Genomic DNA, 13,979 nt, shown 5'->3' on the forward strand with positions numbered 1-13,979 from the left:
CTATAGCTGTCCCACAGATGTCCTACTCTCAGGCAGTGTCAGGGGCTAATCCATTGACGACGTCACATGCTACCTTGGAGGCCACCGATTTGGTGGAGGTTCTCAAACTTCAACACGAACGTCTATTACAGGTGGAACAGCTTCTTTACAAGCCAGCTGACACTAAACAGCTTTTGGATCCAGTGGCCCCCTCGAGAGAGGGTTCTAATGTTATGCAAGGTCTTGCTACTTCCTCGGATAGTCCCTCCGCCCTGACCGACATCATTGAGGCTCCGTCCAGTCCCGCACTGTTGGCAGTAGACTTGGGCTCGGACCAGGAGGAAGGACCCGTGGTGCATGATGGAAGACACTTTGTCTCACGTAAAGCGAGAAAGTCCTTCCTACGAGCACAAAAACGTTTAAATCTCACCAAGGCAGGCCTAAAGAAAGCTACCACTCATATACCACCTTCGGTTCATGCTACGACGATCCCCGACCCTATAGTAACCTTGGGTACGGGGTCCAGCCACGATGATTTTGGCATAACTCTCTGTGACCTTGACGAAGAAAGTAGAACACATCTTCAGATTCCAGCTTTGAAATCTGGGAACACACACATCGCCCCTCGTGGCCTCCACGGCACTTCCACGGTCAAGCTCCAATCACAGTTACATTCCTTTTTTCCCAGCATCCAACACAGAAAGGCGAGCACGACAATGCCAGCCGAGGCCTCAATTACACCGGTTCTGAGTCCAAGTTGTGTGCCCCCTCAGTTGGATCCCATCTTGGCTGGGTCGGATGTTGTTTCCATTCCCTTAGCCCCCCAAGGTGCGGCAAGAGCAGATCTTGGTCGTCCTCCGCCTCCTTTAGAAGTACCCGGGGTCTCTGTGTCTCCTAATGTGGAGGGTATGCATTTCCAGCCTTCAGTGGCAGGATCATCTCTACCAGCCGTCTTGTCCTTTTCGCACACACCAAAGGACATGAAATTAATCCTTGGCTGGACGAGTAACCCAGATACAAATGGTCCCGCTCGCATAAACAGGTCATTTTTGATGAATTCATTCTTCCAAATTCCAGCCCTTAGGAATCTCTCATCTAAAGATCTAGACTGGGTTAAACTGGCAACCCACAACAATCATAGAGCCCTGTGCAGAGTCCAATCGCAGATTATTACTAAAATGCTGTTGGACTTTGCTGAGGACTTCCATTCGATTGGTCTGACACCATGCCTATTTCCGGACATGGACAGTGCATGGGCCTATCTTGATTGGGTAGCTCCCCCTTTGCCAGAATGTCCGCTGGGGCAGGCCATAGATTCATCTGACTCCCAGGTTTCGCAATTAGCCCTCCAACTAGCATCGCTAACCCAAGCATTGAGTGGGCTAGCTTGGCTGGAACCCTTGATAAAAACAGCTGCAGCCATCAAAGGGCCCCCTTTAGGCTCATAACAGTCAAGCCTGTCTATTGCATCTTGGAATTGTTGTGGCCTCACCAACTTGGTCGCATGGCACAAGCGGGCTGCCCCTGCTTTGAAACCTGACATCTTATTTTTGCAGGAGACGATGAGCCTATCGGAGCTCTTTCTCGATGGATACTCCAGTTTCTCGGTTCCAGCCAGTCGCACTCTTATAGGCCGCCCTTCTGGCGGCACTGCTATCCTTATTAAAAATGGTCTAAAAGCAGTGGCCTCTATCCTTGACATTTCGAAATCTTGCATTCTAGTGGAGCTGTTGTTTGAATCCATCGAGGTTGTCCCTTTGCTCCTAATGTCGCTGTACTGGAATCCCAAGTCTGTTTCCTTTTCCCTGCTCGTGGATGACCTTGACAGGATGTTGGGTCATGCTTCAGTTTCGTGCCCCAACCACGAAATTGTGATTGGAGGCGATTTAAACTCATACCTTCAATACTTTCATTCACCAGGATCTCTTTCTTCCCTTTCTTCCTACGCCCAACAGGCTGCTTATAGAGGGGACCACTTACTAAGATTCTTTGAAAATTGGGGTATCTACCCAATTCGCTTTGCACCTAATTCCTCTCATATCTCATGGTCACGAGGCAACCTTTCATCCCTTATTGACTACATCCTAGCGTCTAAAGTGTGTTCCGGGTTGCTTGACCCAGTCTTAATTTTAGACTTGGGTCTGAGCGACCACCACATGCTGTGTTCCACACTCTATATGAAATGCGAGGTCTTTAGCGCTTCACCCTCGGTCTCTCTAGCGGTTCCTGACAGAAATACCATCTCTGTCAACTGGAATCCGGCCCTGTGTAGGAAATTGGTGTTTCTGGTGAATAGAGATCTTATATCAAACCAGGATGAATTTATGTCGCAGGGGCATATTAAAAAAATCAATGATAGAAACATCAACATGATTCAGCTTCACTTACTTTCCCTAGCGAAGGACGCTTTGGTTAAAGGCAGCCTATCGGATGTCAACCCGCTCCTGAATCAGATAGCAACATTAAAAAAGGAAAAAAATCGGGAACTGGCGACTTTAAGAAAAAAGACCCTCAGCCCTCTCTCCTATCACCGTGAAAAAAACCACATCATTGGGTGCTTTAAGCACCACATAAAGTCTCTTTCTCAGGCTGCCTCTACTCTCGCGAATCAACATATGATCAGTTTGCTTTGTAAAAAAAAAACTCGAGAGATATGGGCAATCCTGAGAAACCCCTCAGGTAAGGTGGATTCTCGAGCTGTGGCGATTATTTCGGGCTTGGAATGGGAGAACTATTTCTCTCTAAAATATGCTTTGCCTACTGCGTATGCCTCTACTGAGTGTTTAGATATGTGTTTGCCCATGCCGCGAGTTTGTCCTTGGGCCAAAAAAGACATCATATGGGCGATCTCCCAATTGAAGTTTTCCAAAGCAGCCGGTCCCGATGGGATTCCTCCTTGCGTTATAAAAGATGACCCCCATTTTTGGGCTAGTTACCTGCTTCCCTGTTACCAGCGGATCTACTTAACTGGTAAGATCCCGGAATCATGGTTGACTGCCATAATCATTCCTATACATAAAAAGGGTGTGTTAAATAACCCCTTAAACTTCAGGCCCATTGCCCTTATAGACACCGCTGCGAAAATTTTTGCACGTCTGCTTCTATTGGACTTGGAACGCTGCATACATGAGCTAACAATTCTTTCCAGAGCACAGGTCGGTTTCCGTAAAGCAATGGGCACCCAACTAAATGCTACGATCTTAGCCCATCTGCTCCGGAATGCACACACCGAATCAAATGGAACCATATACATGGCAGCCTTAGACCTTTCGGCTGCCTTTGATAACGTACTCCGTACCCGGCTCTGGCAGAAGATGTTGGCATATGGTATTCCTTCTCCACTAGTCGCATTAATCGCAGCACTACACCAGAAGACTTCTTACCGAGTCCGCATTAATGCGGAAGGGCTACTGTCTGACAACATACCTACGTACATCGGTGTCAAACAGGGCTGCAATTTGGCAGCAGTCCTGTTTAATCTCTACCTTGCCGATATTGATGAGATCTGGCTAGGATCCAATTCTTTCCCGGTTATACTGGGTTCTATGCGGTTGCATTGGCTAGCTTTTGCCGATGACATCATATTATTTGACAGAGTGCCATTTGGACTCCAAAACAAACTAAATCTGTTTGGAGAATATTGCAAGCTTAACAACATGACCATTAATTCACTTAAATCGCACATATTGGTTTTCACTGCTAAAAAAAAGCTTCCGAGATACAACTTTAAAATAAATGCTCAGGTGATTTTGAGAAAAGAGGAGATAAGGTATTTGGGCTATCATCTCTCGAATGGAATGTCAGTTAATATGTGGCACTCAGTATTGATTGCAAAGTTTAATCCCCTCTTGGCTCAAATGAGAATCATCTTTACCAAATATTGCCGTTATTCTCTTCTGCCTTTGATACAATATTACACCATGAAGATAGAGCCCATCCTCCTCTATGCAGTAGACATTTGTCTTTTGAATTTGGGGCCCCTCCTAAATATCTTACAGGGTAAACTTTGGAAGACCACTTTGGGGCTTCCCAGATACCTACCGAACGCCATAATTATCCATGAACTGGGTCTATATCCATTAGAAGACAGACTTACTTGGCGGATGGTATCTGCTTTCTCCAAAATGATCTCCCCCCCCCCAAACTCACTCTATGAGGACTTCCAGGAAATGGTAGCCGGAAAGTGTCCCAGCTCGATCACCAGCGTGAAAGTTAAAATACAAGCGGTCCTAACTTCCTTGAATATGACGCAGGATGAGTTGGTAAATAACCCCGCCAAAGTCAAAAGGCGTTTTTTCAAAAATTCATGGGCTCAAAACTGTGATCGGATAGGACGCTACTCTTCCTTTTCTTCATATGCCTCCTTTAGACATGCAGTCGCACCTCGGCTGCCTTATATTCTATCTTTTCCAGACAGAGGAGCAAGAAGGCATTATATGCGCTTTCGCATGGATCTTATCCAGACGGGTGCCCGCATCAGAAATTGGAACGGTTATAGGTCTCTGGCAAAATGGGAGGGATGTAGATTTTGTTTAACTACAACTGAGCCTGAAACTCTGACTCACCTCTTTATGCACTGTAACTTCTTTTCCAGGCAGAGACAACGTTGTTTGGCCCCATACCTTACGTCGTTCTCGCTGTTTGAACGCCATCTAGTATGGTTGCGATGTATGCAGGGAAATTCCAACTCCATCATACTAGCAACCGTTAGACTTGTTGCAATAATCGAAGAACATCTGTTGTCACTCAATAGGACCTCCTGGAGAGGGTAAACTCTTAAATCTCTGAGACTTTGCATATTCAACGACTAGTGGTCTTTGCCGGTTGTATGTGATAAGACCCATGTTGGTGGAGGCCTGCGAAGCCCCACCAGCACTATCATATTGGGTAGGTTAGGTTAGCTTGGGTTAGAGATTTGGCACCATCGACCTTAGCTGTGATTTTGTGATTCATTCTGTGATTCAAGTTACTGTGATAATGTGATTTTGTGACTCTGTGAATCGGCGAGGCTATGTTTATGTGATTTTGCCACTTTGTGAGTCGGTGATTTTAAGGATCCTCGTTGACGTATCAGGAAACGTTTTTAACGTGCCAATGATTTTAGTATTGTTTGGTTGTGCAATCATTCGTGTCAGTGTATTGTTTTATGAGATTTTATATGTTTTATATATGTTATCTATAATTTGTAAAGGTGTAAATTCAATTTTGCTACCAAAACAAATAAATAAACAAAAAAAAAAATAATAATTATCATAATGTAAGTGTCTGCTGGCTTGACAGTGTTAAGTATTGAAAGTACAGAAATAAATATTACATATTTTCAAGGTTTAATAAAAATAAAACAAATAAAAACAGAAATTAGTACATCAATATTGAAGCAACCAATTTGGAATAACCAAGTAAAAGACATAAGGGAAAGTAGGCAGAAATATAATTACCTTAACTTGTATTTACAATTCCATGTCATTCATAGACCTAATTTAACTATAACGCCATACACTGAAAACCGCCAATAATCATACGATTCAACATGAAATTAATATGAATTCAAACACGCCAATTAATGAGATTTCCAAATAAAATCTGTTTCAAAGGGCTACCATATATTTATAATGCTTGCAAAGATTGAAAGTGATATAGTACAGTCATACAGTTTGAAAAGCATATAGGCAATGTAGTTGACGCATAGGCATTTCGGACCTATTAATCCTCCACCACGCGGACCATGCTAGATTATACACAGCTTTCAATAATGCACTTATATCAGTTCCATGTAAGGTGAGGGGTGTTCCAAACTCAAATATCTTCTTCATAGACAAAGTTATTTAATTCCCTTTGTCAGATGGCACCCTTATCCTACTCCAGTATGGCTATTTGAACTTTTTAATCCTTGACTAAAATGCTGAATTTAGATATTGTGTGTTCAGGTTTTGTTGTGAACTCTTCCTCTATTTATCAATAACTTGTGGATCGGTTTGTACCCAAACATGTAGGGTTCATTTGCTAAGGGGTATTAAGACAATTTGATTGAGCAAGGTCATCTATTGTCTGGCAGGCTAAGAGACAAGCAAATAAAACGGTTCCCTCAATGGCATGCTTCCTGCAAACATTACCACCAAGCCCACATGCCAATGCAAAATAATCCAATGGTGACCAAATAAAGCCAAAATGAAAAAGTACATCACTTTTATCAAACTAAACTTACAACTTTTTTCTTCTTCTTCAGGCAGGGTGTGGTCTAGAGGCCAAAAAGGAATAGATTTGTTTTCTAAAACTGATTAGCAGAGTTTGCCAATTAAACATTTCTTGATTAGAAAACAAACTTATTTCATTAGTTATTCTGTACTCATATTTTTAATGTCACCCGAAGTTATTCGTACCCAAGACCTAAAATGATCAATACAGCATTTTTGTATAATGCTGAATAAGACATTAGTGAGATGAGTGTCTGTAAAATGTAAAGGTCAGCAGCTTAAATGGACACAAATAAATAGATATAATAAAAAGGCTCTGAAAGCAGGTTTTCGGTGCAAGGCTCTGTGCAGCTGGGCCCAGTCGGTGTTGCACAGGGAAGTGTCCCATATATTGTACGACCTACATGCTGGACTAATTTGCTCTGCAAGGAAAAGTTCAGATGTTTCATTAATCACAAAGGGCACAATGTTAAAGGAAGGTCAACCTGAGATGAAATGTGCAGTATTGTGTTGCAGCAGGTATGGTAATTGCCAACCTCAGATGGACAAGATGGACCTTGGTTTTCAATATAGCATTAAAGACCACTTTCGGTGGAGGGCAGAGCCGCTAACGGCCCTCAGCCCCGAGCCGGTTATACCCAAGCACATCATGTTGCCCTCTATATCCATGAAAGTGTTTTTTTAATCACCATTAGCACTCAGAGCCACCATCTGTGGTGCAATACCTTTTTTGGCCTTTGGCTCTTAAGAGTGGAGGAGAATACTACTGTTGTACTCTCTCCCCATTAGCACCTTTAAACTTAGAAATAGCAATCTGTGCTGCACAAGTATCAATTTAATTAACAAATCTACAGAACTGCCAGTAGACTGGGCGTGTCAAGAGGGTATGGAAGCCACTCTCGAGCTAGGGGGTCATCAGGAGGAAATCTAAGGCCGGTCACCCCCCTGAGGGGGGTAGTGACCACGGAAAAAGAACCAGGTCCTATACCCAATCTTGCCAAAATGTAGGTTAGCAGACCACATTGTGCTACAGCCTTTCCTCCACTGCCAAATACTTGTCTGTATATCTCTTCTTTTAGGAACCCATCTACCCATGTCACAATTAACCTCAAGGAACAGCCATGAGAGGAGAACTAAGCAACTAGAGAAACTGGCCCTCCAGTACCGCTTGCCATGTGGAGTCCCGGCAAGGAGAGAGCATGAGAAATTACTTACCGTAATGTTCTTTCTATGGATTCCTTTCTCGCAGATTCCTCAACTGACAGATGAGGAATCTGCGGGAGAAAGGCAATCCATTGAAAGAGAACAGCCAGACAAAGCAATGGAAGTACATGGCCAAACCACCCAAGACAAGAGAACCCTGGTAGCGAGAGAGCGCAATTGGACAATGCTGCAACAGTACGCTGCCAGCAGGAGAGCTGCGCAGCACCACCAGGGTGAATCAGAGTGCACATGCAAGACACTGAAGAGCCCATCGAGCACCAGGACCAAACAGGGAGTTAACCCCACCCAGATTCAACTACTGGTAGAACTCCTCGGTCAAAAATGGCTGCCATTAAATATGTAGCGTGTAATGTGACCCAATGATGAAATCACGTACATCACATGTAGCCACAGTGGTCATCTATGTTATGAGACAATCTAATCACATCCTTCACTAATCAAAACACCTATCGTAATCCTGTCACTGTTGCTGCTGAAAAAAGGGGAATCGGGCGTCCATATTGTTAGAGGATCCTCATTGTTTTGTATACCGATAACCAAATTCAAACCAATACGAATTGTAACTACAGATGCAAAACCAACCAAAATGCAAGGCAATTATACTTGGATATTGGGTTATAAGAAAAATGGCTTATAAGTGATCACGGAAATAGTAATAGCAACAATATTATGTACATGATTACCTGCCCATCTGGACTTCAGCACACAGAAAATGTAAAACTGGGCTCATTGAGCATCAAAGTTGCATTAAGAACAAAATAGTACAAGATCCCTTAGTGAAGCACTATATTGAATGCTCACACATATTTGAAGATATACACTGGGTCATTCTAAAGAAAACAAATCAGAGGACAGAATCAGGATAGCATTATTCAGAAACTGTTACATTTTGAACAAAAGTTTTCAAAACTGGCAGCCATACTTGCGGACTAAATGAGAATGTTAGAGTGGCACAGATTTTATTGATCAGAGTTGTGTTGCAGCAATGTTGCAGTCGCTTGTTTTGTTCCTCTCCTCCCTTTCTGCACCCCTCTCCCTCACCTTTTGTTTTTCTTCGGCTCCATCAGAAATGTCGTCAGGCCTAGTACAGTAGTTGCCTGTCTGTTTCCATTTACTTCCCACCCTCCCCCTCCCTTCCTTATCTATGTCTTAGCTGTTGGACCATCTGAAATGTTGTCAGGCCGAGTACGATAGTTAATTTCACATCCTTACTGTTCATGGCCTGTAGGAATGTCATTGTATTTTCCCTTGTCCCCTCCCTTGCCTTGAAGCGCTTTGAAACACATTGTGTATAAGGCGCTATATAAATAAACTATCATATCATAACATGGATGCTCAGCGAACCCAAGTTCGGTTGTTCGGCAAATGGATTGTGAATACCATGTGGTATTAGGAAATTATGTCTTTTGGTTGGCATCAAGCAATGTTTCAAGACATCCATGGTTCTATGTCAAGCTGATATATGATAGGTCATTTTGTAGCTCTGCTAAGCTTATTGAATTGATATTTTATTTCTATCGCGCTCATACAAAAGTGTTTCAGAGCACGACAAGGCAATGGAGGGGGAACAGGGGAGAACAAAACAACGATCTTACTAGTCCCAGTGACATTGAGAACGCGCAAGTACATGGGAGAGGGGAAAGTGCATGGAAGGGGGAGAAGTGGAAAGTGCGGAGCAAAGGAGAAACAGATAACTAATAAAGGCAATAAACAATGTTAGTGCAGCCAGCAAGTGGCAAGTGCTGGGTTTAAGGCAGTAGACAGGGTAGGCCTGATAAGTGCAGGAAGGAAAAGAGGGGGGGCGGTATGGGTACAGATACAGAACCCAGTGCAAGGGGTAGCCCGGAGGCAGTGCGGGAGGGTGACCAGGTACCTTGGCCCACAGGACAGAGGGTGGCCAGGTGCATGGTGCAGAGAGAGAATAGATCAGTAGAGGAGGGGGGCGAAGGCAGAACAAAGAGGAAGGTCTTGAGGTGCTTCTGGAACCAGAGATCCTTCTCAAGTTTCAGAGTGGCAGGGAAGCTGTTCCAGAGGAAGGCCCCAGCCAAAGACAGATCTACCCCAGCTTGTTTCTTTGAAAAACGACTGACCCGGAGGGAGGTAGAGGAGCCAAGAGCTTGAGAGGGGAGGTATTTGCAGAGGGATCACTGAAGGGATTTTGGACCCAGGCCCTAGAAAGCCTTGTGGACAATGCAGGGGGTTTTGAATTTAATCCTTGCATCCACTGGGAGCCAATGGAGAGATTTCAGAGCTGGTGAGATATGATCCCAGGGCTTGAGGCCAAGGACAAGTCTTGCAGTCCTGTTCTGGATTAGTTGCAGAGGGCAGAGAGTAGGGGCAGGTAGATTTAGAAAGAGGATGTTACAATATTCCAACCTAGAGGGAACCAGACCTTAGGAGACAGTGAGCTTCTGGGGGAAGGAGAGGAAAGGCAGAATACCTCGGAGGAGGTGCAGTACGAAGTTTGACATTTTAGAGATATCAGAGATGTGGGCGGAGAAGGAAAGTGTGGAGTCAGAGATGACCCCAAGGTTCTTAGCATCGCAAGTGTGGGTAGGAGGACGGCCAAGCGAGGCCGGCCAGAGAGTGAGGGGAAAGGATGGTGAAGGTGTGCCGATGAGGAGTATCTCAGTCTTGCTGGCATTCAGAAAAAGATTGTTGGCAGCACACCAATCTTGAAAGGTAGTTAGGCAATCAGATTATAGAAGGAGAGGAGGTGGCCGAGGGCAGCCTGAAAATGAGTTGAGTATCAGCGTAGCACTGGAAGTTTTAACAGAAACTGGCCATGCAGTGGGCAAGAGTTGCCAGGTATTGGTTGAAAAGCTAGCACAAGAGGCGAGACCCCTGGGGAACGCCACAGGTAGAGATGGAGAGGTAGAGAGGGAGATGGATAATAGGAAGGACCCAAGTATGACCTTGGAGGGTCGATCAGAGAGGAAAGAGGTCAACCAGGCCAGAGCCTGATTGGCGATACCCAGGTTATCACAGAGACGGTTGAGCAGGATGGTATGGTTGACCGTATCAAAGGCAGAAGAGAGAGAGTAGGATGAGGACAGAGGGAATGTGAGAATCAAGTTTGGAGAGCAGATCTTCGCGGATGGTCACGAGAGCAGTTTCTGTGCTTCTGGCAGCTCTGAAGCCAGACTGGTGGTCATGGAGACAGCCAACAGAATCGGAATGAAGGTTAAGCTGAGAGATGGCCAGCTTTTCCACGAGTTTGCTGAGAAAGGGAGCAATGGAAATTGGGCGATAGTTAGCTGGACAAGAAGGATCAGCTGTGGGTTTCTTGAGAAGAGGATGCACAAGGGAGTGCTTCAGAGGGGAGGGGAAGGATCCTGAGGCAAAAGAGATTGCAAAAATCGGCATGGGCCAAAGCGAGTGCATCAATGTGGTCCTTGATGGTTTTAGAGGAACAGGGATGAACCTGTTTTGACAAGGCTTTCATAGATCGGACTTGTCTAGCAACCTTATCAGGGGAGAAAAGATGAAAGGACGAGAAGGAGGGTGGGGAGGTGGCTAAAGGAGGGTCAGCAAGCACAGACGGAGAGGGTAAAGGAGGGGCAGTGGAGGAGAGGGTGGACAGGATGTCCTGGGTTTATGAGATAAAGTGAGAGGCAAGGGCATTGCAAGGAGCATGGGAGGCAACAGGAGGGGTAGGGACTACAGCAGGGTTGGCCAGCTCCTCGCAGATTTTAAAGAATTTGGCTGAGTTGTTAGATGCCGCAGATAACAGGCTTGAATGTGGACTCTCTTCTTGGTGAGGACATATTTACATGTTTGTATTCCTATTGTGTATAGTTTTTAAATGTATTCAATGTATGCATCACGTTGTCTTAATTTATGCGATTATCTATTAATTCTGTGGAAGTATGGACTGCACACCATAAATCTTACAAGGTTTTTTAACCTGGAGAGGATTTAATAAAAAGAATAACTTTTTTTTATTAATTTCTACATTGTTTAGTCCATTCTTTCAGGACAATGTTTTTTTGAATTCAGAGAAGACACATACTTCCTTTACAAGGTTGCTCTTTTCCTGTGTTATATATTTAATTTAACAAATAATCCATAACATTGTTCAAGCTAACCATTCTTCATTATTTGAGTCCATTTAACAGAAGAGAGGCAAGGAGGACAGTGGCGGAAAGAACACAACTGCACCCCCCCTAGTTTTTTAGCAGTGCGGGCAGGAGTCTCACTTTACCCCCCAAACAGATATCTACAGTTTTCAGTCTGGCTATACCTCCTACATGAGACTGTGCACAGTGTCAGTGTGGATGAAGACAAAATGCTATTGGCATTACAGACATGTGTGTAAACTGTACAATTGGTAATGCAGTACATTTGAGCACCATCAGGGAGCCCCAACCAATGTGGGCACGTCTTAAAGTAGAAAGCTACCCAAGTAGCTCAGGTTGAATGACTGTTGCAAAGGTGTTATTAAGTGCCCTATAAATCCTATTGCTTTTCTCAATTCGTTTTTAAAAAAATGCTTTCAAATTGCTGGCTTATTTTCAGGGTGGGAGTGCTGGCCCCATGGTGAAAATCAATCATTGGTACCCAAGAACCTGCTGTTCAGTTTCTTATAACAAGGGCTCAAATCGAGGGTACACAACTCTCCACTTTCTTCCAGGGGTAGGATCCTGTGTGTCATATGCAAAATGAGTGTAGGAGATTTCAAGGCTGTCCAGATGATCAGAGCGGTTTGATTAATATAAACATTGAATTTCCAATTGAGCAGTTTGACATGCTAATAATATCAACTTTACAAGTACATCGTGCAATAAAATACTAGAAGGAAGGGGCATAACAATGGCAATGTATTTGTGGGCGAATTCACACAAAAATACAGATTAAAAAAAATGAACTACCAGCATTAAGTTTAAGCAACGTGTTTGCCTTTGAAAATGTATTTTGGTTGTTTCATGTTGAATTGTAAACTGCGCATATAGGAAACTGGGTGCCCTGCATGTTGGAAGCTCGCTTTTAACATAAATGTCTGGCCCCCATTCCAGTGATACGTAGGGCCCATTTATTCCGTGGTGAATGCTTCAGGCCATATGAAAAGGTGAGGCCAAGCAAAAAGATAGCTGCCTGGTAGCGTGTCCTTCATGGGAATGGGGCCATCGCCAGGGAGGCCCTATGCTAGAATTGGCCATCGCATTCGAATACTGAACGCATCAAGTCAAGCGCCAAAGAATAAGAATGTGCGAGTTAGTGAATCTGAACGCGAGCATATGCTTTGCACTATTATGCTGGACAGTGATGGCCAGTATAGGGCACGAACTAAAAGGAATGACGAGATCGAATGGGAGAGAGGAATGGTAGCCAACTATAATTGAAAAGAAAATTAAAAGTGAAGTGTACACTGAACCGCAAGATATACATATTTTACAAGGGTACTGTACAGTAGTCGGTTATGTAGGAACGTCTTCGCGCTACACAGAACGACCGTATTAGTCATCGTTTGCAAGTATACTTGTGAACAATGAGTCCCTGCCGTGACACCGAGTGTCACAGTGCAGTTTAAATAAACAGCGTCAAATGTCACCATAAATAATTGGTGTGGAACGGTCTATCAATTGGCTCTGTAGCCGGTGTCGCCCGTCTCCCTCCCCCGTTTCTACTACATGTGCTACTAGGTGTTTGCATACACCCCTTCTCTCTGTTCTTAAGACTTAAGCTCCATTGCAGATAATTGACTAAGCTAAAGTTTCAGGCGATCATCACACTCCCTGCTCCTGCACACATGGGGTACACCAAAGGCATTGTATTGCACAACCCTCTATGTTATGCTACTGGGATGTACTGCGCACCATCTCTGGATCTTTGTATCCACCTTGGCCCTACACGTCCCTAAGTCTGTTATTATGGTCCCTGCCAGGAACTCCCTGGACCAGCCCAGTACCCACTTAAACTCTCCGGGTCACCTGCAAGGTTGACGTTGTCATCTCATCCCCCAGGTCCCGCTCCGGGATTTCCCTGGTGCAGCTTACAGCCAATCGCCAGCGCCGGCTACCCTTCCTTGAGCCTTCTAGGCACCCATCTATCACACCGGAAACGGAAATAATACAAACTAGGAACGGGGAACACTGACAGAACTGTGACAGCACTAGAACGAAGAACCATCCCTATCGGGGAGTGCGAAAGGCGCCATCTTTGTGAAGCTATGTTGACTCTGACGGTATATGTAGGACTAGAGTGTTAGTGGCCGAGAGTCGAGACATCAAAAAAAGGCAAACGTGCCACCATCTTAGATGAGGAGTTATGAACGTGATTGAGGCGCCAGAGCACCACCGCAGATCGACCTGCTTGGATCGCAGCCCCCACGTTAAACGAGGTGGTCCACTTTAAACAGGTGGAACTTGTTAGTAGGTTTTGTACCCTGACGGATGCATATTTGCCGACGGCATTTTTCTCGCACTCCTAGAATAGTATTTGTGTATTAGTACCAAGTGATTTGGTTAAAACAAGTAATCATATCATAAAAACAATCTCTTGACAATATATTCAATATTTACAATTATTTAAGTCAATTTCATAACAACTTACATCATTTATAGAACGCACTTCAAAAACTCT

General features: G+C 44.3%; 1 protein-coding gene across 1 annotated transcript in view; it reads right to left on the minus strand.

Annotated features, from left to right (window-relative positions):
* Window positions 1–13,558, minus strand: part of VPS4A (vacuolar protein sorting 4 homolog A) — a 376,913-nt gene extending 363,355 nt beyond the window's left edge. Inside the window, exon 1 of the mRNA XM_069635536.1 lies at window positions 13,328–13,558. Within this exon, the coding sequence (XP_069491637.1) occupies window positions 13,328–13,348 (21 nt within the window). The 5' untranslated portion in view covers window positions 13,349–13,558. The remainder of the gene's footprint in view (window positions 1–13,327) is intronic.
* Window positions 13,559–13,979: the final 421 nt, after the last annotated feature.

Source organism: Ambystoma mexicanum, chromosome 1q (assembly GCF_040938575.1).
Source record: "Ambystoma mexicanum isolate Mex_15411 chromosome 1q, UKY_AmexF1_1, whole genome shotgun sequence".
NCBI lineage: Eukaryota > Metazoa > Chordata > Amphibia > Caudata > Ambystomatidae > Ambystoma > Ambystoma mexicanum.